We start from the raw sequence: 26544 nt of genomic DNA on the forward strand, positions 1-26544 counted from the left end.
AGCACTGCAGAAGGGAACACATTACAAAATAATGAGCAGCTTTTAACTACACTGATCTTGCTGGGGTTGTCTTGAGTTTCACATTGGACTTGACAGATCTTTATCTCAAGTTTGCTTGTTGGGTTACTATTCCCTTACACGCATCTTCCCTACATGTGATTGTTGTTTTGCAGTTTAAGGACATCTTCAAAGCTAGTCAGTGCTGCCTACCTCCAGGTACCAATCTTCAAAGGACTGGATAGCTGCATGAAAGTGCTGGAAAGTTGTATTCATCACCCTGAAGGGTGCTAACGGCCTTTTTAGTGACTCCAAATTCCACGTGGAATTGGCTTGTTGACCAAGCAATAGAAAGATTACATCACCCCTACAGGTATGATCGACTGTGTGCTCTGCATCCCTTTTAGCCCTGTCCTCTATTGGCGCATAATTTGCCTCTGTAGAAGGAGACCAGAAGATTTCGGTGCCATGTTCTTCCCTGCTGCTGTAACCACCACATCTGCTCTTCAAGCTCCCACTTGGTACCTTCATCCATGTCCATCTTAGACTGTCTTGGCCCAAGGATCTTAAATGCCGCATAGTGCTGTGAGTCACCCTGTGGTTATTTCTCAGTGTCTGTACTTTTCCATATGTTTTCTTTTGCCTGAATGTAGATGGGCATTATCTTCTATATTTACTCCATTTGCCTTTTTCCTCACATATCATATAAAGCAACAATTAGTCTCTTTTAGTTTATGAACTTTAGACTTCTTTTCTCTCTTATTGAAATTATGTAGTTGTTCCTTTGTCAACTTTCCTGTGAACTTCATATGGGCAAGAACTCGTTTTTTTCTGTTTATGCTTTTGTGTTAAGTGGGATGGCACATAGGAGGCATAACTCAGGTCTGAAAAGGACGTTTTATTATTTAAGACAGGCGTTTTTCACATGTACAAAAAGCAGCCTTAACTGTGATTTGTCTTGTCTAATTGACTTAAAATAGGCAAGTAATTTTGAGTGACATAAATTAATTTTACATTGTGAGCCTTTGTTTTTGTATTTTATTTTCCCCTGGTGCAATGCTTCTTCTCTGAATGAATCCAGGCTGCTGGGAACAAGGAGTTAAGAAGCCATGCTGTGTTCTTCCTCATATCTGGGTTGTTTTTTTTTTCACAGTTGGTTGTTGTTCTCTGTCAGAACATGCTTTCAAAGATGGGCAACACAAGTGACACGTGTAGCATCATTGATACTTAAGTTTTGTGTTCCACCAGTTTGCTTAGGTTGCGTTAGATATCCTGGTGTTGTTCAGAAAGGATGTCTTCTGTAAGGAAAATTCTGAGTTTAATCAAAAAAACTCTGCAAGTTTAAGCACTGTTACAAAGCTGTGGTTGATTACTTACTTACGGAGCTGGAGAAAAATCCAAGAGAAGGGAGGTGCAAACAACACATTTGAAAACTTAGGAAAGTATGTTCCTTGTGTCTTGCCATTAAGGGACTTTTATTGCATTTTGCTGTGCTGTATTTACTTTAAATTTAATGCAGTTCTCATGTGAGAAGAATAACATTTTATAGTAAAAGCAAGCCAGTGCAGCACCAGGAGGAGTCGGAGAATGCGTATTACATACTAAAACTAGTAACTGATAGATAAAGTATATATAGAATATAGAATGTCAGCTACTCTGAAAGGGAGGATTGACAGTTAATGTAGAGTAGTACTATTTCCAAAGTCTCCGTTTAAAACTCAGAGTGGCAAAATGCACAGTTTTCCTAAAATTTTCATTCCCTGTTGAGCAAGCAAGAGATCCTAGACAGCCTTGGCTGAGGTGATCTCGTCAAAAAAGAGTACTTCTAAGACTCTTCAGCCTGTATGTGGTGGGAGAAGTAGGCAAATGGTCATGCAGACTTTTCAGCATCCAGTGTTATCTGCATGGGAGCACCCTGACACTGAGCTGCTGGCTCTGGAGATTATTTGCGTCAACAGCAAGTTACCCAGAGAACCAGGAAAGACGTCTTCAACAGCGTGGATGAAAACAAAAGCTGGTCATAGTCCAGTGTTGGGGTGGTGAAGATGTATGTGAGGTTTATAAATAACATATGGGCACCAACCTGGCATCTTAGTCTGGCATAACCTGGTTTAGATGCCCATCACAGAGCTGGGGAGTGGCATTTTCAGAAGAATTTGGCATATGGACAAGCTGCTGCCAGGAATTTGGTATTAAAACTTGCCTTCAGTTCATTGATGTTGGAGTACCAAGGCAGCCTGCCTGGGGTAGCACCCCTGTGCTCACAAAATCAGGTAGTTAGGTGCCAAGGTGAAAAACTAAATTTATCTAATAGGTGCACGATGCAGATACTGTACCTAAGCAGGATTCTAGTTCCACTTACAGTGGCATCGTAACCAATTCACATACATTTTTGGGAAATCCACTGCATATTAGTGAATTCTGAGATAAACAATAGGCTGTGCTGTTTGGTTGTGGTTTTGTATCACAAAATGTGTGTCACTGTTAAGTTCTTTGTAAGGAGAGTTTACTTCTTAATGCAGCAATTAAAATACTGCAGACTCTGTTGTTGTGGAAGTAAGGCCAGTCCAGTCATGCTTTATAGTAAGGGTACATTTATAAATTGTTTATAGAGAGCTAATAAATAATTAATGTCTGTTATTAAACAGGTTACAGAAACAAAGAGTGTGTATTATATATGGCAGTATGCACACTAGTAGAAGGTGTTAAAGACAGTGTTGTCTAACTGCTGCATTAAATTCCATAACAAATGACCTTTTTTAAAAATGTGTATTAAACATTTAATTTACTTAATAGAGAGATTAATAAATACTTTATCTTTAATACTAAATATAATCCCAGGACTTGACTCCAGCCCTTCAGTAAACCCTGCTGAGGAGGGAATGAAGCAGGGTTGGCTTTTTGAGATGACAGTGAAATCCAGAGCTATGAATGCTTGGTGCTGTGCTGACGAGCTGTCTTGTAACATACTAATAAAAGGAACTTTTAAGAACTAATCGATATGTTTTCTAAATAGACATAGGACCAAGTCAAGCATCAGAAATGGGGAAGATAAAGTAGGATATTATAATGTGAGTGCAAGATTTAGAGTCAGATCTTGTTTTGAGTCAGGTTAAGAGTGAAAAATGGTATTCCTAATGAAAACTAATTTCTGTGCTTAAACAGGCAGTTATGTTTCGTCTGTTTCTGGTTTTAATGCAACCAGCTGCTGATGCAAATCTTGCATTTAATGCAGATTTGTGTATATGTGTGCTTTTATTGTGAGATCTGTTTCTAATGTTTCCTTTTCTTTCAAGGAGGGAAGCATTTGCAGATACATTTCACATCAGACTAAATTAATATGACAGAGGTACCATGAAGCTTTTTCTTCTCCTTGTGGGACAGGTGGCTCTTTGTGATGCCCCTTCCCAATCCTTTTTTTTTTTTAAATGATGACATTGTTTTTGTTCATTTCAGGTGTAGTCCGTACTTTTTCTCTGTTTTAGTCTGCCTCTGCTAAGCGTGACATAGATCTGAAGGATATTCAGTGCTTAGCCTTTTGGGAAACCCTTTTCCAGTGTGTGTTTGGCATGAAGTTTCAGTGGAATAGGAGATTGAGCCTCTTCACTGGTGTAGTCCCACTGCTGTCTCCTCTCTTCTTAAGTCGACTTTTCTTGCTGTTGGAGCAGGTCTGTAGAGAAACTTCATGTACAATGGAAGGGATGTATGAAGGTAGGACTCAACTCTGAATGTCTGGCGCTGGTGTGGAGGAGCAGGATACTGAACAGGCTGTACGTGATGAAGTAAGAGGAGAGATGGTGCAGATATGTTCTTTGGAAGCAGTTTATAAAATCATAGAAATATTGGTTAGAGGAGGCCACTGGAGGTCATGTACTCCAAAAGTTTGGCTTGAAGTGTGTCCATCATGAGCAGTAGGTCAGGTCAGCCATGGTTTTATCTAGCTTGTCTTGAAAGCCTCCAGTGATGGAGATTCTCCAGCCTCCACAGCTAGACCGTTTCCAGTGCTTTCTGTTTTGCCTAAGTGCATGTTATGCCATTGGAAGAAAACCAAGGGGACATACAGCTAACTCACTCCAGAGAGAAACTGGGCAGAGATTTTCAGAGTGAGCGTCTTTGTGTCAGTCATTTGGGTTCTATCTCAAGTATTTGTGGTTTATTCAGGACTCAGGATAGCAAACTGAAAATAATAAGGTGGACTGATTTTGTATGTCAAGTGGGAGATCGCTTTGTGCAGAGGTTGGTTTCTTCCATGTGTTCCTGAATGTTAGTGAAATTTAGCAATGGGAAAGAGGCAGTTTTGTTGTTAGCCATGCTCTCATGTGACTGGTAGTAACTTCTCAGTCAAACAATAGAGATTTTTACAAACGGTCTGTCTTGCAACCATGATTCCACTATTGTTCTGCTGCAAAAATTTAGTGATTTGTAAGCCCAGTGATTTAAACTATTTCAAGTGAAAACTGAATTTTTTTTTTTTTTACTCCATTTAATTTCAAGGGAACCGTTAATATAGAACCAGGAGAGCTGAGTAATGAATTACAAGTGTTGCTTTCCTTTTCACTTTAATGCTATTCATTGCAAGTTTAATAGAATTTTCTTCACTCATAGTTTTCACAGTTATTCAGAAACTTCAGTTGACATTTCTTTGGAAAGAGCATGTACATGCTGAAAGAGAGTCTAGTTTGATGCATAATCTTAAATTATCATTTAAAAGTTTTATGTAACAAAACTATAGTTTCATAATTTGATCCTTATGCATTGTTAAACTGAAGTGATTGTGTCTGAAAAATTCTGATGTGTTCAGCCTTTCTTTTCTGTGTATGAAACATGAAACAGGGAAGCATAAATTGATTTAGGTAAGCTGGTAAAAATAAATATGTAGTTGGTAGATAGAGTAAAAGAATCTCACTAGCTTTTTTTCTTCAGCTGGTACTTGAAGCAACTTGTACAGTATCTTTGGAGGAGTCTTAAAGCTTCCTCCCTCCACCTTTCCCATGCCTGGTGGTACTAACATTTCATCACAACTTGGTGGAAATAATGCTGATAGACCGGAGAAGACACAGTTGTTTTAAAAAAATAAAGTCTCTTTTCCCTTGCTGCTGCAGGTAGCACTCTTGTTTAGCGTAAAGTTGAGCAAGGCAGACCTCTCGATCTCTGCGATTTGTAACGCTCATATGCTGAGCAGACTTCTGCTTCTTGCATTGGAATCTGCTCTTAAGAGTTTCCACAGTAATGGAAGATTTTTTTCTGGTAACAAACAGAGAAAATGAAGAAAGCGTGATGAAGGTAGTCAATGAAGCATGGAAGAGCAGCGTTAACTGTTGCAATGTGTGTGTGTGTAGCTTTGTGACTTGAGAGAAGATCTATTTAATACCATATAAATAACTCAAGTCGATTTCAAATAGTGTGTAAACAGCCTCTTAAATACAAATATTTGCTGAATATTAATATTCATATTTAACTGAGAAATGAAAAACACGTTAAAGTTGTGTAAGTCTTTTTAATCAACTTTTCTGTGTTCTCAAGCAGTTAGATCAGAATTCTTTAAAATGTCACTGAGAAAAAAATTAAAAATGCTGCTCAGGCAGTAGGTTGAACCTGAGCAATAGACGAAGTAGTATTTATATTTAATAAAACATTTTTGATGGCATTTTGAAGATTTGGGGTTTTTTTCACTATTATTGCAGAGGATGTAGAGGTAAGATGCTTTATCACTGATCATATTTTGGAAAATGTTTTCTGAAACTCTCCTTAGCAAACCTACCTCCGTGCCTTAAGTTCTTGCATAGAGCACACCAATATTTTTAAATTGTAAATCTTTGAATCCATTGAGACATCTTTACTACCTTTTTCGTTTTGGTCACAAGCTGACAGTTTTAAGTACTTCTTTGCTATGCTCAGTGTGCCAGTGATGGTAATCCCCAGGGGTATTAATGATTTGAATTGTGTTCCCATAGCTGGGGTCAGGTGTGGACTCATTCAGCCATATTAATAGGCGTGCAGTGTTGGGAGAACCAGCTTATTGAAGCATAAGCCTTGATGCGAACTTCTGGAAGCTTAAATTGTTATGCTGCAAAGAAGTCATCTGGATTTGGTTTTTTCCTCCTTTTTTTTTCTTCCTCTTCCTTAATTCCTTTTTTTTTTCCCCTCCTCTCTGTTTTTTTTTGCCCCCTCCTTTTTTCCCTTCTCCTTTTTTCCCTTCTCCTTTTTTCCCCTTCTCCTTTTTCCCCTTCTCCTTTTTCCCCCTTCTCCTTTTTCCCCCTTCTCCTTTTTCCCCCTTCTCCTTTTTCCCCCTTCTCCTTTTTCCCCCTTCTCCTTTTTCCCCCCTTCTCCTTTTTCCTCCCTTCTCCTTTTTCCTCCCTTCTCCTTTTTCCCCCCTTCTCCTTTTTCCCCCCTTCTCCTTTTTCCCCCCTTCTCCTTTTTCCCCCCGTCTCCTTTTTCCCCCCGTCTCCTTTTTCCCCCCGTCTCCTTTTTCCCCCCGTCTCCATTTTCCCCCCGTCTCCTTTTTCCCCCCGTCTCCTTTTTCCCCCCGTCTCCTTTTTCCCCCCGTCTCCTTTTTCCCCCCGTCTCCTTTTTCCCCCCCGTCTCCTTTTTCCCCCCGTCTCCTTTTTCCCCCCGTCTCCTTTTTCCCCCCGTCTCCTTTTTCCTCCCTTCTCCTTTTTCCCCCCGTCTCCTTTTTCCCCCCGTCTCCTTTTTCCCCCCGTCTCCTTTTTCCCCCCGTCTCCTTTTTCCCCCCGTCTCCTTTTTCCCCCCTTCTCCGTTTTCCCCCCGTCTCCTTTTTCCCCCCGTCTCCGTTTTCCCCCCTTCTCCGTTTTCCCCCCTTCTCCTTTTTCCCCCCTTCTCCTTTTTTCCCCCCTTCTCCTTTTTTTCCCCTCTTCGTTTTCCCCCCTTTTTTTTCTCCTTTTTTTTTTTTTCTTTTTCCCCCTTTTTTTTTAATTTCCATTGCCATCTCCTGGCTTCTTAAAACATACCCATGGCCTGTTGAAGTCTCCTATTTGACTATTTACTGTTCCACTGCAGCAGTTGCATCTTGGCAATATGACATTGACTTATATTCTGTATTTCCTGACTTGCATGCCTATGAAGCATCAATGAAGGTAACATAAAAACTGACTTCAGTATGGATTATAGTATTCTAGTAATACCTATCTGGAAAATGAGAAAACAGAATTTTCTATGTTCCAGTGTAAGCTAAATGTAAGATAACCTTTTCTGAATTGAATATGTGCTGTAAAGAAATGCATTTGTAATTGGTAAGAGCAAAAACAGCCAGTCTGAATTGTGTCCCGCACATGGTAGAATTGCAGTCTTTTTGATGCTTTTGTCTATTAAATTTTGATTTAGAAACAAGAATTGCTTAGCCAGAGATTGTGCAAGAAGTGGTTTGCTTATTTTCCCTGTTTTAATGATGAAGAAATACAATACTGTATCAATTTTTCTACCAAACATCAGCTATCAGTATGGAGTCAAATACTTTTCATCCCTTTTGTCCAATGGTTTCTTTCTTTCAAAGACCAACAAGTACAAGTGATTTTGAGAGCATTAAAATTTTTTAGGCTGTTAGTCAAACATTTGGTGGTATAGCTTCACAACTGCAAAATTTTATTGTTGCTGCTTTTTTTTTCTTGGTGTGTGTGGGTTTTGGTTTGGTTTTCGTTTTTTTTTTTTTTTTTTTTTTTTTTTTTTTTTGGTGGAACAACTCTTCATTAGCCAGATTTTCAAATGTCTTCCTTCTGTTGATGAAATTCTTTCTGTTTGGAAAATATTCTCACTATAAAAAATTGTGGGAGGATATTGAAACTAGTATTTTTTAATGACCTGCATTTCAAAAGAAAATATTTCTGGTAACTTGCAGTTTGGAGTCTAAGCAAACTATCTGTAAAGTTGTAAAAGACATATGGTTGGGTGGTAGACTATCCCCCAGGCAGTCTGAGAGAGGACTTAAAGCTCAGCAAACTCATCATTCGTGAACTGTAGCTTGCGGCTGGGTGCTTGAGCTTATCTGGAGTTGTAGCTGAGTGGAAATGTCGAGTAAGCTGGGGGTCTCGGCAATCCTTCTTGGCCATGATCCAGTTTGGGGAGCTGCAGGAGAACACCTCCAGCTGTCTACTCAGCATGTCTCTATCAGCCAAGGGGAAGAATAGCAGGCAAATGCTTAAAGCCTTCTAGCAGGTTAGCCAGATGTGTGAGAATTCAGCAGACAGGTGTGATGGGGGTGGCAGCCATATGGCAGTTGGTAGGTCTGATAATATCAAATTGTGTGCAGCTGTCCTGTGGGTAAAAAATGCAGTGATTTGAGGAGGAATACTGTGAATGAAGTTTTCCGGGATCAATTTTATGTGTGCTGAGAATTTCTGTACGTATACCTACACTTACACCTACACTTATAAAGACTATCTTTTTGTTGGGGTAGTTGCCGTTGTTTTGCTTTTCTGTTTTGAAAAACACTGTGGTCTTCCACTTCAGTCCCCTGTGCAGAACTTTTCACCCAAACTGAGCAGCAGTCTCAAAGCCAGTGGGTGATTGTTCCCAGGGACCAGCGTCATAGCTGCTGGGTTTGGAAGGGAAACTTTAGGGTTTAAGCAGATGCTTAGTTGTTATCCAGTGGACCCCAAAGTTTAGAAAGGTGAAACTAATAGCATACCCTTGAAAATTGCTTTTCCTGGTGGCCTCAGCTGTCTGACGTTGCTTGAGCCTGTGCCATTCAGTGCGCTGTTAAGCAGCATTCTTGACTTCTACAGAGAAACTGGCTCAGGAGGAATGAAAGGACTACACAAAAATTCATATCAGAGTTGACATTGTGTCATCTCCGGCTCTGCAGTTGCAAGGCATTCAAAGGCAATGACCCAGCCTCCAAAATGAATACAGGAGAGCAATTCTGAACTGGAGGAGGAGGCGTATAGGCATTAGAAAAAAGCTTATTTTTTTCCCCTTATACATGCATCTTCAGCTTTTGTAGAGCAGTGGCATTGGAGAAATACTGAACGTACTGCTGTCTCCATGCTGGCATCCAAATGGACACCTCCTGGTACCAGCGGGTAGATCACGACCTCTTTCAGTGCTGCACCAAAAGGAGCCTCACAGCTGCCATGCATGGGGCACCCTAAACGTGCAGCCGCAGTTGGATGTCTCTCATGTCAGAGGCCAGGACGATTTACACTGAGGTCGAGGTCTGCTTTTCCCATTTCTAGCAGTGCCAGTTCTTCTATTGGAGAAGGGATTTGGGTTTTACTGAAGTAGAATTCGTGTGATTTGTTTGTAAGAAATGGAACTGATGTCATGTTCATCTGATCAAAAAAAAAGTGAAATTTTGTGGTGGTAAGGATTATTTGAGTGGTGTGTACATCCCTGGGCCCTTTCTTATTTCCTTTTCAAAAGATGTGTACTGGACTTTCTTCAGTTCTTCCAAGTTCAGAAAATATTTTTGGCTCATTTCTTAGCACTTCTGAGGCAACGTGCTCCAGCCCTCTCCCCTGTAGTGCAGCTCTCACTAAGCTGTTCTTTAACCTGTTATTTCCTTCTGTTGTGTGTATTCCAGTTGTATTTAAGAAGTAATGCTTTCTTCTGTTGTTTTGTGGAGGAAGAAACAAAGTATGCATCAAGACTTCGGACTTTCCTACCTTCTCTTTGCTTTGCACACTTCTTGCATTGAACAGTGGAACTCCAGTTTTGTGGTGGGATAGGCTTCGTTCTTGCTGGCTTATTAATGTTCTTGCTTATTGCAACTCACTTGGCACTTCAGCCTTTCTGCATTTGTCACCCGCATGATTGTCTTGTTCCTTAATACTGTTACTTGCCTTTACATTCTTTTCTGTTGTTGCACATTTTTCTTGGATCAGTAAGGAGTTTTTGATGCAGCCAGAGTAAACTGTTATTATATCCTGTCTTTCTTCCATTGATGTTTTTCACTGAGTTTTTTTAATGTAGCCTCAATCACCTGATGTTTGTCATGCACTTTTTTTTTTCAGGTTACCTGTTTGGGTTTGTTGTTTGTGGTTGTGTTTTTTTTTTTTTTTTTTGAGGAAACTCTTTCCACCAATTCCCTGAATTTATTTGACTTCTAAGGTGTGTTAGCTTTACTTTGATGTTTTCAGAACTTCCTTTCTCCAGAAGAAAATGCCATCATTTTACAATCTGTCATACAAATTACTTTCCACTATCACTTTTTGGATAGACACTCAGGGAAATTCATCCTCAGTTTTCTCATCCCATATGATTCCTGTAAAATTCATGAAGTGACTTATTACTACTTTTCTCTTCATTCTTGTTTTCTCCACTTTCCTCTTGAGACTAATTCTCGGTTTCATGATTGGTTGTGGCTCCTGGAAGTCTACCGTTTTATTCTGTTGTGATAACGTTCATTATTTCAGCTTGCCATTGAGATAATCTGCCAGCCGGGTACTAGTAATAGTCAGTCTTTGACTATATGGTTCCAACAAGAAACTTGCGATGAAATTCAGAAAACATTTTCCTAGTAAGTCGGAGATGCGTTTCATCTAATCTGACCATTAAACTTGCAACTCTTCTCTCCAGAACCTTGAGCCTTTTAAAAGAGGAGATCTGTGTGTGCTAGAAACTGCTACAGCTGTATGGTGCTCTCTGAACCCAAATCCTTCAGCTTTCTCTTATTTGTGGGTTGGCCTATGGGTGTGCCGAAAGGCCAGGCAGGATCAGCTCAATGGCTTTCCAAGCAGATGACTGAGTTTGTATGTGTTACCAGTTGGCGACCCCATCAGCCTGTAGGTAAACCGACACGTACACTGATATATTGCTATGGTAATGTGCCAGTTTGTGAAACTTGGAAGGGAGCTCTTTAGAGCATCCTATCAACCTCTGAGTACGGAGTTCGTTCTTAACAGAGTTTAAAAACATAACTAGTGCAGACAGTGAGTGGGAAGGAATGATACAATCTTTATTTGACTGATTATTTGCAGCTGGGTTTAACCATGATATGCTGTAAAAGAAGAAAAAAAAAAAAAATTACCCAGCATTAACTGTGACTCTTACAAAGGAGACCAGCAGTGTGAAACCTCCAGCCTGTCTGGTATGGGCCAGGTCCTCCTCTTTTGTTTTTTCACTTCACCTTTCAACAAGTGAGATTCTAGTCTGCTGTCTCACTCTACAGCTTTGAAGACTTTAGGTTTCAGTAGCAGTGATTCCTGATAATCTTAAATGTGGTGGACCCACCCACCATATTTAATAAGATATGAAATGTGTATTTCCTGAGAAGAACTGGGAGAGCTACTAGCAAAAACATGGGTCATTCTAGGAGCCAGGTACTCAGGGATACTGTTTTCTTCATATGAGTGAAAATCAAGTTACGTGGTATTTGCTTTGTGTAGCTGTTGGGCATTGCATTTCTACTCAGTGCTGGTCGGAGATGAGCCTAACTCGTCCTTGGGGATGCGTACGTCCATGCTTCCTCCTTTTTCTCAGCCTTCTCCTGGTGCTGCTGTAGACAGGGAGCAGTTCTTTCTGCTCCAGGGTAGGCAGTTGCTTTAGGAACAGCTGTAATATTTTAAGATAATATTACTCCACTGCTTGCAGCTATTAGTACAACAGAGCCATGGTAACCCCTCGCTGGCGTCCGTGCAACATAAGCCGTTGTGGCTCCAGTGGCTGTGGAAGCTGATCGAAGGTGACCTGGCTGGCTTTGCACTGCAGCAGGCTGGCAGCACCTCTGGTACTCGGTCGTGCACCTCACTGTGGGGCGAGGGGACTCTCCCTCCTAAAAGACGACCATGAAGTGTTGAAGGTGGTAGCCTCTCAGGCTGTTGTAGCTTGAGAAGGTGTCATCTGCCTGTGCTGTAGGCAAGCACTGCTGTAGCACCAGTTGTACAGCAGCAATGTTGTCAACAGCCTGTGTGTGCTACCATGGTTAGAAGATGGTCACTGTTTTTCTGATGATGTGTAAATACAAATGTATTTTTTCTTCATACATATTTTGAGACATTTCAGTCACTGGCGGATTTTGCAAATTAACTTTTTCTTTGACTACAGTGGGTGACAAATGGCAAATGGCAAGCAAGGAATCCCAGTGTTTACAGTGTCCCAGGTCAGTGTCAGCCTTGGTTTCTGCTGATACAGGATTTTAAAGCAGCCTTCTGTCATATGTAACAAGTGTTTCAGGTCTAGCCGCTCAGCTAAATTCCACCTACCAGTAGCCCCGTGGCACGTGTATAGCTTTAAAGTTTGCATTTTGCTAAGGACTGTGTCTGTGCTTTGCTCTCTGCCTGTGACTCTCCTTATGATAGCTCCGTGCTGCTAGCTTTGCTTACTGCAGGGCAGGATGCATTGCATTAAACTCATTAGCTAAAACAAATTATATACCAGGGAGAAAAATAGCATGGAAAAACCCACTACTATCCCATTGAAAGCAGCAGGGAAGACCAAGATTAACACCTTTATTATCAGGAAGATGTGGAACCTTGTGTATTTTTATGAAAGTCTCAGCTTATGCTTTAAAATGTGTTTTGTCCTGTAACTATTTTTTTAGCTGCCATTTGGCATACTTTATAGTAATGGTAAGTTGAATAGTTCATATGGTTTAAGTACCAGAAACTACTTAGAGGTTACCTTAAAAATACATGTATTTTCATAAAATGCTAAGTTTGAGATTGTAGCCAGCAGGAGGAATTGACAGTGTGGGCAGAGCTGTATTAGCAGTCCAGGACTGCCAAAATGAGTGCTCCTGGTTCTTGCTGCTCCTGTGTGGCTACTCTGGCCCTTGGCAGGCTGATTGAGCTCACACATCAAGCAGAAAACTGTTCCCTTATTTTGGTTCAGTTAATTTTCTAATCCCTTAGCTGGGAAGAGTAGTGAGAAGAGAATGAGAGAGTAGCAAGAAGAATGTGGTTTTTGTCCTCAGTGTCAGTGGATGATTGGTTGAACTCAGCCTTCTTTTCTGTTTATATGGGAAGGAATTGGGCTATTTCAGTGTAAATAGCTTGCCCTCAACGAGGAGAAGCAAAAAGAGCAAAGGCTACATGCGCAGCAGACTGACTTTGTGTTGGACAGCCATGAGTATTACCTGATAAAGACATTTTACTGCCTATGGTCTCTGCAAGTCACCAGAGCACCCAAAGAGCTTGTCTTGCTTCCTATAGTACAGCAAACTTATGCCTGATGACAAAAGATTTCCATCAGCATATGTTTGGCCCGGGTGCGGGGGAGAAGGAAGGGGACACCGTCTTTCAATGTGTATTGACAGCAAAGAACTGTCTGTAATGTGACTTCAGGAATGATGCATGTAAATGGTTCAGCATCCTAGGCTGGTGACATTAGACTGGGGGAGGCAAGAAGGCGGGAGGGGAGGCTGCAGAAACACCGTCTGTTAAGCAGAGGTAAGTGGCATCTGAGCAAACTGGAGGCACAGGGCACTGGCGAGCTCCATACACACTGAAGATACAAAGTCGGTTAATTTCAGCATGTTTCACTCTTCATTTGCATCTGTCATTTGCAAATGGAAGTAAGATAAGTCTTATTTCTGAGGATTGCAGCTGCTGATGAGTTTGGGATGTTCAAAAACTTTCACAGAGGAATATTGTGGGAATAATACTGTAGCTGTAGTGGCCCAAGAGGACTAAGTTTGCAGGAAGGTATATTATTTTATTACACAAGCAGATATAGCTGGAAAAATACAGACAAACTTTCAGGTGCATAAGCCTTATTTCTTTCTTAGCCAAGGACTTAGCCAAGGAAGCCTGTGAAATTCTGCTGCTGGAAATTTTTTTGTGGAGTATATGTGCAAAACGTAGGTGCAAAAAGGACAAATATTTTTCATTTGAAACCTTAGAGGTCATCAAGAAGTTCCACCTTTTGATGAAGCGTTCGGAAATCAATAGAAATTATCCCATTCAAGATGGATTCTACAGAATAGTGTTTTAATTTTGCAGTACTTTGGATCTGTAGTAATTTCTGCAAGCTGAGACCGGAGCCAAAAATGAATATGAAATTCAGCCTGAGTCAGATGAAAGTAAAGTGGGGAACACTGTGCAGTGTGACATTTTAGCACAAACCAAGACATCCTTAGCGGGCGAGAATATGTAAAACCATGCAATTAAGTGCTTGTGGGAGAGACTGCAGACACCACCACAGCATCTATCTCATCTTTTTCAAAAGATCAATGGATACCAGATACCTATTCAATGTTTGGTTATGTACTGGTGTAGAAGTTAATGTGGTGTTCTAAATAGTTACGCTAGTGCTTCAAGTCTGCAGAAGGTTATGTAGTAAAAACATGTGAAATTAGGATAAAAAAAGAATTTGTGAGTTGCAACTTATGGGTAAGCTGAAAAAACCCTCCCATTATTTCTAATACTGTTAAAGTAAAAGGGCACTTACTAGGTAACAACTGTTTTCAACACTTGAAGCAGTATTTATAATCAAAGGGAGGGTGACCAGACTTAATGAGGTGTATTTTTAGGACATCTTGCAAGCAGTCAAGTGGAAGAGAGAGTAGAGGTGAGTCCTGCCCGGAATCATGGTAGGAGAAGGCTTCCCCTGTTTGTAAAACTGGAATAAACAAGAAGGATCAGCTTATTTGGAAAGTACCATCAGTAGCATAATACAAAGCACTGAGGCCATTATTCATTGTAGCACTGGGTATAAGCCCCAAATATTTAAATGCGTACGAGGAGAATGTTTTCTGCTATCTACAGAGAGAGGAAGAAATAAATGTATACAAATAATGTTGAACACATACACTTTTATGCTGCCTGTGTTTGCAGGGCTGTGGTAGGAGCTCTCAGAAAAGGCAGCACACATAGTCAAACAAACATCGAGTATCTCCTTTGGGACATACTGTTTCCTCAGACCAGTGTTTGGGTTTCATTTAATACCTAGCTGTTTCTAAGAAAACTGATCATATTGTTGATAGGACACAGAGCACTAACATTAACATAGATCATGTTTTGAGCTGGAAAAAAAAAAAACCACAGTAGACTGGCATGATCAGAGGTTCTTGAAAAGAGCAATCTGCTGGCCTCAAGCTAAACAAACCAAAATATAAATTATGTGTAGGTGAAACGGCATGGCCAGGAGTGCTGATGTGCTAGGGGTGTGTGTGCAGATAAATCACTGCAACATCGGGGGCCGTTGTTAACGTGCCTGCCTAAGCAGATGAAAAATGTGTAAGAAAATTCTTGGGTAGAGCTCGAGTTTGATGCTGCATCCAACTGGGCCTTCTGACGTTCAGGGAAGCTGAGTTAGAGGTACGCACTGGAGATTCTGTGGGGTTCAGCTTTGTGCAGCAAAGCGCTTCTGCACCCAGTATGGCCCCTGTGGTCATCCAACTATGTGTTAGATACCTCAGCAGACTGAATCACCTAAATCTCAGATTTAGGGAAAGAGTGTGAGGAGTCCTTCCCTTGAGGAAGAAGGAGCAGCAGAGATGAACTAACCGCAACCCCCGTTCCCTGCAACGATTCTCCCCATGCTCCTGTGCCACTCTGGGGAATGAAGTAGAGAAATCAGGAGTCAAGTTGAGCCTGGGAAGAAAGGAGGGGTGGGGGGGCGGGTGGAGGTGTTTTTAAGAAATAGTTTTGTTTCTCATTCCCCTACTTTGATGTGACTAGTAACAAATTAAATTGATTTTTCCCCAAGTTGAGTCTGTTTTTCCCGTGACCTTAATTGGTGAGTGATTCCTCCCTGTCCTGGTCTTGACCCTCGAGCCTTTTGTTAAATATTCTCGTTCCCATCTCACCGGGGTGGGAGGAGGGAGGGAGCGAGCGGCCGCGTGGGGCTTAGATGCCAGCTGGGCTAAACCATGACAACCACTGTACCCTCAGTTAAATTACATATATTTGTCGTTACGGCATGTGGCTAATAAAACAATGAAAGCATCTGCACTCTTTCTCAACTGCATGAAGTTATGTGTAGTAGTTACCTCCTTCTGGCAGGTTTACTGGGCAGCTTTCAAGAGAAAGCAGAATCTAATTTATTGCAATTCCTTACTCGTCTAAGCCCAGCTTTTGAACTTTGTGGAAAAATGTGGCTGTTTTCCTTTTGTTCTTTGTCTCCTCACAAATAATGATAAAGCAAAACCAATGCTTGAAGTTCAGTCATAGATTGAGAGACAGAATCTTTCTCAGTACACATCTTCCTATGGAACAAAACAAAGATACTACTGTTTTACCTTTCATGGACAAATTATTTCCTGAAAAACTTTGTGATAATAACTTGAGCCCTTCTTCTGTAGGCGTATGTTTTTCTGAACAGCCTGTTGAGTACCCGACATAGAGTCAGTGAAGCTTGCTGGGACATTGCGGGGAGTGTGACTCAGAGCACCTAAGTTACATACAAAACACAAATAAGGTGAACATCTTGATGGTGCTTTCAGGTTTTCTCTGCCTGTTATGGAAAGTTAGGTCTTGTCTTAATCTTTTGACTTGGAACTGGGGGAGTTTACCACCTTGTTTTCATCAATGGACATACTGCTGTAAGGCTTCGATTGCAAGTTCTCGTTAAGCTAATTGCATCTGCCCACCTTAACATGTAAGAAGATAATTTCTACAGCACAGTTGGCATGATTATTGTTTATTTCCTGGTAATATTCTGATAACTGGCTGACTAGAACTGATTAAGTGGTTCTTCTCTTTGGAGTTCAGTAGATACTTGTAGGATGTATGAATGCCTCGTTCAATTAGAGCAGAAATTTCAGGCGAAATGCACCAGCTTAGCAAAATGAGCACTGTAGCAGTAAGAGCTAGACAGTAACTTTTTTTTTTTTTTTTTGAAATAGAGTGAATGTGTCATCAGGCCATAGATGAATGTGTCATCTAATTGTCTTGGCAAGAAGCGGGGGACTCTGGCCTATGACATGTCTTTAACAAAAATTACTTCAGCGTCGTCACAAATTGATTGGAAATATTTTTTCCTCACATTACTCATGGGATGTCAACAAGTATTCAAATGTGAAAATTCAACATATGTTTCCTTGCTGCTATTACATGGTTTCTCACACTAGTTTAATGAGTAAAAACTGTCTTTTAAAATGCCACTTTGTAACCGTCCTTTGATGCTGAAGATCATCTCACTGTGATTTTCTTAGTCTTCTGCTTAGATGTTAAATAGTGTATTCATTTGTTAATTTTACACACTTGGACTGTAGCCATTTTAGTCTTATTCTGGTTTTATGCTGTAGTTAAAGTTTATGTATCTGGTAATCCTCCTTGTTACACAGTGTTGCATCTTTTTTGGGTCTTTGCTGTCTTACCTCAGAACATCAGTTTTCATTGATCTTTTTGCTGCAACTAATGCAGTAAAACATTAGTATCTTTCTTTTGATCTCTGTGATAAATGCATTTATTTCTGAATGGAGCTGTAATGTTGTTAACTTCTGTAAAGACTTCCTGACAGCATAATAGCTAGGGATGTACCAGCGGTTCAGATTAATAAGACCCAATCAAGTTATTTTATGTTGTGCTTTCTGTCTCACATCTGTTCATGGAAGGTGGTCCCAGCTTTCCTGTCACAGGAGCCAGGCAATCCCCTTGCCAGCATGGTCCTGCTCTTAATTTACCACAGGTGGATCAATTTAGAAGCCTAAAACCTGGAATATTCTTTTCTGAAATCTGCCATGTTTACCTCCGCTCTTAAAAAACACAGTTGTTTCACCATTTAATTTTACTGCTAATGTATTTAGACCAAGATGGAATAATGCATGTCAAAGAGTTGGAGGTGTTGTTATAATTTTAATTGTGCTTAATCAGTACGTTCCATGTGTTTTAGTCGAAGTTTTAGGGCTGCCTTTTTCACAGTGTTGGAATATCTTGGATTTTTTGGGCACAGGGTGCTGAAGCACAGTTGCCTGTGCTGTGTTTTGCAGGTAGGCTCCAGGAGTCTCGAGATGAGACTCACAAATCTTTCTCGAAATTAAAGTATTGCGCTGTCACTGTGGGTGTCAGGGTGCAGTATTTGCTAAAGCTTTCAACAGATGGCAGATGTATGAAGGTGGTGTGCCTGCAATAAACTCCTGGGTTTTGTGCTGCTTCACTTTCCTTTGCAGCGTAGAAAGGATATGATCACGCAAATCCTTTTATCTGGACTGCAGGCTTCATGTTTTGATAAGAACAAAAAAGGGAATCTTGGAAGACAAATGAGATACTTTAGAGCATCGCTGCGTATTCGAGTCATCTTGGCTGTTGTAGAAAGTTCTTCCTCTCTGCCTGTTAAATCTTAGATTTTGTCTTCGACCGTTTGTTGCTTAAAAATTGAATGATAGTGGCACTGGGAAGAATTAAAGTCAACAAGACCTGACTTTTTTTTTTTTTTTGACAGATGCAGTTGTGGTTTTGGGATGAGAAGCTAGAGATTACATGATCCTCTCCCTCTCTACAGTACTTAGAGGCATATCACTGTGTCCTCTCTGAGCTGCATCGCAGTTGAGCACTGGATCATACTGTGCTCCGTTAGAAGAACCAAGTGCTTTCTGTGTAGCATACAGCTCTGCATTTGGTGACATGTCACAGTACAAACTAATAGATAGCTGTTTTGTAAAATACTGGAATTAAAAAGTGAACATGAACCTTCTCAAGGTTCAAACTAGAACCAGTCACATATTTGAATATCAATTTAATGGTTTTTTTTAATGTGAATGAAAAAGTACATTTTTGCTTTTGAAGTTGGAGAGAGAGTAAAGTCGTGTGTGTATTGCATGTGCAAAGTATAAACAACTAATGAAAAAAAATTTTATGGACTGCCTCTCTTAAATTTTAAAATTTCACACTTAATAGGTTACTGCAATAATTACTACTCTGTCAGTGCTGTGATGACAGTTATCTCGTCTGATATTGCATAATGTTCTGAACAGTAACAGGAAAATAGATATTCTCTGCCTCTCTACCTTGTTTAGTTAAACTACTTTTTTTTTGAATATGAATAGTAAAATGTTTCAAATAAGAGTAGCAGTGTATCCTGAAGTGTATGCAAATACATTTTACTTCTTAAAAACAGCTCAGCTGACAAATTTAAAAGACACGCAGCCAGATTTTCTTTTCTTTTCTTGGACTGAAATGTTATATAGACAATTTCCAAGCATTATTATTAAATCATTCTTTTAAATGAGATTTCATTTTGAAAGACTTGAAACATGCAGACAGACGGGAGCGTCTCTGGAGAGTCAGCTGAGGAATAGGAAGTGTTACGTCTTTGGTTTTCTAATTCAAGTCGAGCCTACATAGCCTATATTGATAGAAATTGGTTGTTGTTACAGCTCCCCTGTTCTTGGGTTGCTGAAGAGGCCTTCCCAGGCCTCTTTCTGCACCGAGATCCTTATTCCAGGTCTTTGGATTTTGTTGGAGATGTGCCTGGGTGCTGAAGATCGCTTTTTGGGAAGCTCCTTTCAGAGCTGTGAGAGTCATTTATAACTCTGTTATCATTGGAGCTCCTAGATGCAGAAGTCTGAATGAATCTAAAACTCTGCACTTTGCTTGAGAGAGATGGTTCTACTGCATGCTGTGGATTGATGCTGGGATTACTTTTCCTGATGCAGTCCAAAGTTTGCATGTTCTTTGAATAAACACAGGCTATTGTTCACGTTCCTTAACAGCTCCGCACAATCCACACGTAAAAAAAATTGATCAGGAAAAATAATCAGTGTTGCTGTATATATATATATCATATTTACAGTAAGCACGGTATAGAGTGGGCAAATACAGAGCAGCAGTAGGTCAATTGTTAGCTCACTGAGCACTTGTCCAAATATCGTTAAAAATGTTGACATGAAGTAATTTGGGGGTTTAATAATATTTAATTAACTACTATTTAAACACCTCTGCTCAGATTGACCTGCATGTCTAGTTTAAAAGTTCTGGTATAGATAATAGATTCGACGTGTTCAGGATATAGCAATTTGTGAAAGACTACAGAGCGCACCTCAAACTTCTGATGATCCTTTGTTTCTAAAGAAGAGGAACAAACAAGTGCAGAATACTAAATATTGTCCTTTTTGTTTATTTTTCAGATTAGCACTGTACGTATATGAATATCTGCTCCATGTAGGAGCACAGAAATCAGCCCAGACGTTTTTATCAGAGGTATGTTTCTCCATCCTTTTTTTCCTTACACAACTTTTCAGTGTATGCACGTGAAATAAACGTATGTTCATCTAGAATAAACGGCAGTGACAACCTTGAATTTCTGTTTGCCTTGATCAGCATGGATTTCTGATTCTGCAGAAGTCAGTTTGCCATGTCATTGAATAATGCCTTTGTTTAACTGTTTTTGCTGTGATCTGTTATCCCCATTCTGTGATTTGATAATGCATTGGGAAAAGATTCATGTATTTTCTGTAGTAAGTGTGCCTGTTAGAGAATGCATCAACGGTACTGTTTTTTTGATGACCTTCTAACTTATTGTTGATATATCCATGTGTGAATGAGGTACCCTTCCAAAATACACAACAGTCATGTATTTTACATTTTACTGTCATACACTTACAGTTATCAAAGAAACAATACTTCAGATAATAATAATAGCTGAATAGCAAGCAGAAATGAGAAAAAGATACTGTGAGGCAAGATACTGTGCTAGGAAAATTTACTGCTTCCACTGATACTCCTACAAAAGCTAATAAAATTGCTGTACTGGTGATGACGTTTTGGAGGTGGAAGAGGGGAGAGTGAGAACCCAGAGCATTGTTTCTGGTGTTTGTAGAGATTTCACATAGCAGAGATACAGAAAAGAAGTAGAATTGTGGTAGTACTGGTTTATGTTTATAGTAAAGTATGGTTTTGACAATCGTTTTTTCTCTTTAGTAAAGTAATGGAAAAATAAGAGAGAAAATAATGGAGAGTATCATCTTGGCTTTCCCAAAACAGCTATCATTTGTAAATAATACACTGTGCAAGATTTCATTTTGCTCATTTTGGTTTTATGATATATTTGCAAAATGAGCAGTTGGCAGAAGTATAACTGGTGTGACATTTGGATTTCTAGAAAACATTCAATACAGTGTCTTCAAACTTAGCTTTAAAAACTAATTCATTCTTGGGTTGTAGAGAAACTCTTAGGTCTGAACGACTGTAATACGAGAATATATATCCCTAATCTTTCAAATTAGAACTGATACTAGCCAAAAGACTGTAAACACGGGACAGGGATGAATGATGTATAGACTTGGTATGGGGTGTCTGTTAAATATGAGATCTTTCGAGTAGCTCTAAAACTGAACATTGTGGTGTAAAAGAAGTAAGCGCTGTCTGAGGTATAAAATGGTATCTATATATGTATATATGACAAAGGTTAAGAGCCCTTCCTTAAAGATCTACCAGGGAATGTGGCTAAAAGTAATGGAACAAAATTAAGAATAAGAAAATATAAGTTGGATAAGGTAGAATCCACTCTGCTATTAGAGATGGTTGTCCTAAGCACTCCTATATTTTTTAATGTTTTGTGTCTAGTTTAAATTTCATAGAACTGACCCACAAGTCAAAGGACTGGAGAACCTGCCCTGTGAGGAAAGACTGAAGGAGTTAGGTCTTTTCTCCCTGAGGAAGAGAAACCTCACAGGGCACCTCATCGCAGTGTTCCAATACTTAAAGGGTGGCTACAAAGAGGACAGAGGCTTTTCCTTCATAAGTATCTGCATGGAGAAGACAAGGGGCAATGGGTATGGTTCCACAGGGAGGGGTTTCATCTTGATAGGAGAAAGAAGTTTGTTTTTACAGTGAGAATGATCATTCACTGGAACAACCTCCTTGGGGACGTGGTAGAGTCCCTATCACTGAAGGTTTTCAAGATGCAACAGGACAGGGTACTAGATAATCCCATCTAGGCTCCCTTTCCCCCAAAAAGCTGTACCAGATGATCTTTTGAGGTCCTTTCCAACATGTTCTTCCAACCCTTCCAAGAGCTGTTCTATGATTCTATGAATCAGTAAGGTCTAGAAGTTCTCTGCTGATCTTTCAGTTACAAAGTGAATTGTGCTTTGTGGTCCTTGTTGACTACAGCCTTCAAAGCTTTGTTGCCTTCATCTCTAAAGCATAGGACCTCAAGCTCATCTAGCATTTTCCTGGATCTCTTGATAGCAGAGAGCTCTTCAGTGTGCTGGCTATAACTTTTATATCTTGGTCTGCAAATTTAGTTCCTTTCAGGAGACATGGCATGAAGTACTGGGTTGAAGTAACTCAATGGCTGTTTCATGCCAATTCATCATACAATTAACAAAATGGGAAGCGGCTAGCATAACTAGCTTTCATCTAAGCCGTGTCATTGCTTATGAAGGTTGAATAGAGCCATTCAGGTGGGGTACACACATTTATGAAACAAAAAAAGCTGCTCTGCTCCAGATCTTTTCTTTGGTGTCCCAGCTGCTAGGTTTTCCTTGAAGAGCTAATCCTTATTCTGTTTACCTTCTATCCTTGAAGTTAGGTTCTAGCCTTGAAGGAAAAATTCTATCGCTTGGCTAGAGCAGGAAGGTGGGCATTTTGCAGTTTATCAGTCACTCGTTATGATCTTAATTCATACAGTTGACAATGAAGGCATTCTTCTAAATCGATAATTCTTTATGAATCTTTTTAAGTCTCTGTGATCAGGCAGACTGAAATCTACCTATATGACACAGAAGTATGTATTTTTTGAAAAACAAAACAAAAACCCTTCAAGCAAGCCCCGAACTTCCACATTCCCTTCAGGTTCCTTCTCTGAATTGATTTCTCAAGATGAAATGTGTCCTGTTAAAAAGGTCCAACATAAAACCTGTGAGTTGGGTAGTTTCCTCATCAAGCCCTGCTTTGTAGAACATGAATAATACTTAAACATAGTGAGGGCTTTCTGCACAGATGTAGATTTTACTCTTAACTGAATGATTTTTCAACTTCAGGAACCATATTTTGTTTTGGTTATAAGTTGCATCTCTTTGTTGTGTTGCTTTTGAAACTTCTCAGAAGTATTGTGTATTCCTGCTGATTAACACAAGTCCTTCCAAGCCATTGCCAGTGTATCTGAGGAGCAATCATGCCTCAGTGAAGTATATTTGAAGAGTGTGTCATGCCTTTGTAGTAGCTTTGGCTTTTTTTTTTTTATTTATTTTTTACTAATATTTTATCTGCCAGCGCTTAAGCAGGAGTTTTTTTAAAAGATATTTTGAATATATTAACTACTGTTCCGTGGTGGTGGTGGGGTTAAGTGCTATGCAGTTGGTTCATTCTGCCAGCTTCACCAACAGAAGTGATAATGCCTCAAGGTTACCTTTCAAAAATAATTTTAAATAGCAAAATGATTTTTGAATTGTTATATTTATATAATAACAAAATTACACTAGGTTGCTTCATATGAGTGCAAAGAACATTTTTAGGTGTACAAACTACATATTCTTCTCCTGTAAGCTATTGACAGAACTTGTATGTGTTTAAATTTCTTAAGAATTGGCTGTAGAAATCAAGTTGGAGTTGAGAGTCAAAGTTGTAGTCTCTTTTGAAAAATGCCAGCTTTACCGGTGCCTCTGGCAGTGTGAACACTTTTATAGTGAGCCTTTATCTATTTTTATGTCTATATCTTTAAATACCTTTCATATTAAGGCTGTTTTAAGTATTTAGTTATCCTGTTTTTGTCTGCCATTACCTCTCTCTCTAGAGCAGAACATGGTTTGTGTTTAAACAATTTTTTTTTAAACAAAATTGGACAGGAAATAATGCTATGTGTCGCTGTAACTGAAGGAATTTGGAGAGCATGCAACGCCCTAGTTTCCACCCAGTTTGAACAGGAGACATTTTTCTGTACAGTGTTGTGTGGATTTCTGCAGGACCCTCAGTTCTTGGCAAGAGAGCTTCTTCAGCAGTTACACGGGCTTTATTGTAGTCCTGACTATTTAAGTTTGTAGTTAAGGACAAACTAATGACTATGGCGTTAATAAAATGGTTGTGTGAGCATGGTTAAGATACAACATGTGGGAGGTGCTGCAAAGAGATAGAACGCTGTTACTGTGCGTTATGTTGTCTAATGGGTTTGCTGATCATCAAGAGAAGTGTGAATTCAAGGGTAAGAGTTCTTAAACTGCGTTTCCTTTGAAAACCACGTTAAACAAACCAGCCTTCCTGGGTGGGAAAGAAGTCACCGACGGTATAGCTCTGTTCAGGAGAGGTTGCCAGCGCAGACAAACCAAACAAAACTAGCTTTCCATTTTCAATAAGTGGTGGGAAACTGGGTTGTAACTCTGATGCTGCTTGTAGTTGCCACATTACCTCTAACTGAAAGCTCTCCTTGAGTATTATAAAACACTGGCTCGGTTTGGATGAGGAGGGAAGACTGCCACCTGCTGAACCAGTGACATTAGTTCTGCGTCTTAAATATTTTCCTTAATGCAAATTGGAAAACCTTTTAGGTCATGTTAAGGGTACTTTTTAACACTTTTATTTTTGGGGTCATGCATTTTTGGCCTTAAAACACACATCTCAGTGGTGGAGTGATAAAAATACATCGTTAATAAAATTCTAGTTGGAATCTAAAATAAAAAAATTTTAAAATATGCTCTTTTAGAGTAAGAAAAGCTTATTTTAAATATTAACTATATTAATAAATGTAATGAAGTAAATAATGTGGCCATCCAGATTGATGATGCCTTTCATAACTATGAAATCTTTTCTTCTTTCTCTTTTTACTATCTACCTGAATTATGTAATGCGTTTTATTCACATTGATAATGAAAATGTACATCTCTTTTTTTATTGTTTGGTTTTAGATAAGATGGGAAAAAAACATCACACTGGGGGAGCCCCCAGGATTCTTGCATTCCTGGTGGTGGTAAGTATGAATGTTCTTTTCCTCTGTCTTTTTAGAATATGTCGATTGCTAGCTCCAGCAGCTAGAGGCAAGAAATCTAGGTGAATATTGTTAAAGCAATGTGAAGATGAGGATCAAGAACTATTTTCTTGTTAAAGAATGAAAGAACAGAAAATAAGATGTAGAAAAAGATATAGATACTAGATACAGTAAAAGAAATATTGCATAGTGCATTGATAAGAAAACATCTTTGAAAGAAGGTGGCCTGCATTTCTTTCTTCACCATCTTCCAATAAATTGTGCATTTAAGAGATCATTCTACATATCCTAAATAAGTTCATTTGAAAAAAAACAGTATATACAGAGACTCTCCATATAGATATGAGCTTCCTCAGTCTTCAGTCCACATTGTGATTAATTACACACACACGTGCAAATTAACCAGAGATCAGGTTAGGAAAGCCAAAGCCCTGATAGAGTTAAATCTGGCCAGGGACATCAAGGGCAACAAGAAAGGCTTCTATAGATATGTCAGTGGTAAAAAGAGATCTAGGGAAAATGTAGGCCTTCTCTGGAAGGAAACGGGGGACCTGGCCACCCAGGATATGGAGAAGGCTGAGGTTCTCAACGACTTCTTTGCCTCAGTCTTCACTGGTAAGAGCTCTAGCAGCATGGCCCAAGTCACGGAAGGCAAAGGCAGGGACTGGGAGAATGAAGAACCGCCCACTGTAGGAGAAGATCAGGTTCGAGACCATCTAAAGAAACTGAAGGTGGACAAGTCCATGGGACGTGATGAGGTGCATTCGCGGGTCCTGAGGGAACTGGCAGATGAAGTTGCTAAGCCACTATCCATCATATTTCAGAAGTCGTGGCAACCTGGTGAAGTTCCCAATGACTGGAAAAGGGGAAATATAGCCCCCATCTTTAAAAAGGGAAAAAAAGAAGACCCAGGGAACTACAGGCCAGTCAGTCTCACCTCTGTGCCCGGCAAGATCATGGAGCAGATCCTCCTGGCGACTATGCTAAGGCACATAGAAAACAAGGAGGTGATTGGTGACAGCCAAAATGGCTTCACTAAGGGCAAATCCTGCCTGACTAATTTAATGGCCTTCTATGGTGAGGTTACAGCATTGATGGATAGGGGAAGAGCAATTGACATTGTCTACCTGGACTTATCCAAAGCATTTGATACAGTCCCACACGACATCCTTATCTCTAAACTGGAAAGATGTAGTTATGATGGATGGACCACTCGGTGGATAAGGAATTGGCTGGATGGTCACTCTCAAAGAGTTGTGGTGAACAGTTCAATGTCCACGTGGAGGCCAGTGACAAGTGGTATTCCTCAGGGGTTGGTACTGGGACCAGTGCTGTTTAACATCTTTATTAGAGACATGGACAGTGGGATCGAGTGCACCCTCAGCAAGTTTGCAGATGACACCAAGTTGTGTGGTGTTGTGGACATGCTGGAGGGAAGGGATGCCATCCAGAGGGACCTTGACAGGCTGGAGAGATGGGCCTGTGAGAACCTCATGAAGTTCAACAAGGCCAAGTGCAAGGTCCTGCACGTGGGTCGGGGCAATCCCAAGCACAAGTACAGGCTGGGAGGAGAATGGATTGAGAGCAGCCCTGAGGAAAAGGACTTGGGAGTGCTGGTGGATGAGAAGCTCAACATGAGCTGGCAATGTGCCCTGGCAGCCCAGAAAGCCAACCGTATCCTGGGCTGTATCAAAAGGAGCGTGGCCAGCAGGTCGAGGGAAGTGATTCTGCCCCTCTACTCAGCTCTAGTGAGACCCCACCTAGAAAACTGTGCAGCTCTGGAGTCTCCAG

The 26544-nt window shown here is 40.1% G+C and overlaps 1 protein-coding gene across 21 annotated transcripts in view; it reads left to right on the plus strand.

Annotated features, from left to right (window-relative positions):
• Positions 1-26544, plus strand: part of SSBP2 (single stranded DNA binding protein 2) — a 183046-nt gene that overhangs the window by 25160 nt on the left and 131342 nt on the right. For 19 of the 21 annotated variants that reach the window (XM_086629368.1, XM_086629380.1, XM_086629372.1 and 16 more), the window contains exons 2-3: positions 19958-20030; positions 24674-24735. In XM_086629368.1, coding sequence (XP_086485494.1) covers positions 19958-20030; positions 24674-24735 — 135 coding nt within the window. The remainder of the gene's footprint in view (positions 1-19957; positions 20031-24673; positions 24736-26544) is intronic. The other 2 variants (XM_086629384.1, XM_086629390.1) reach the window with 1 other exon arrangement.

Source organism: Tauraco erythrolophus, chromosome Z (assembly GCF_009769465.1).
Source record: "Tauraco erythrolophus isolate bTauEry1 chromosome Z, bTauEry1.pri, whole genome shotgun sequence".
Lineage (NCBI taxonomy): Eukaryota > Metazoa > Chordata > Aves > Musophagiformes > Musophagidae > Tauraco > Tauraco erythrolophus.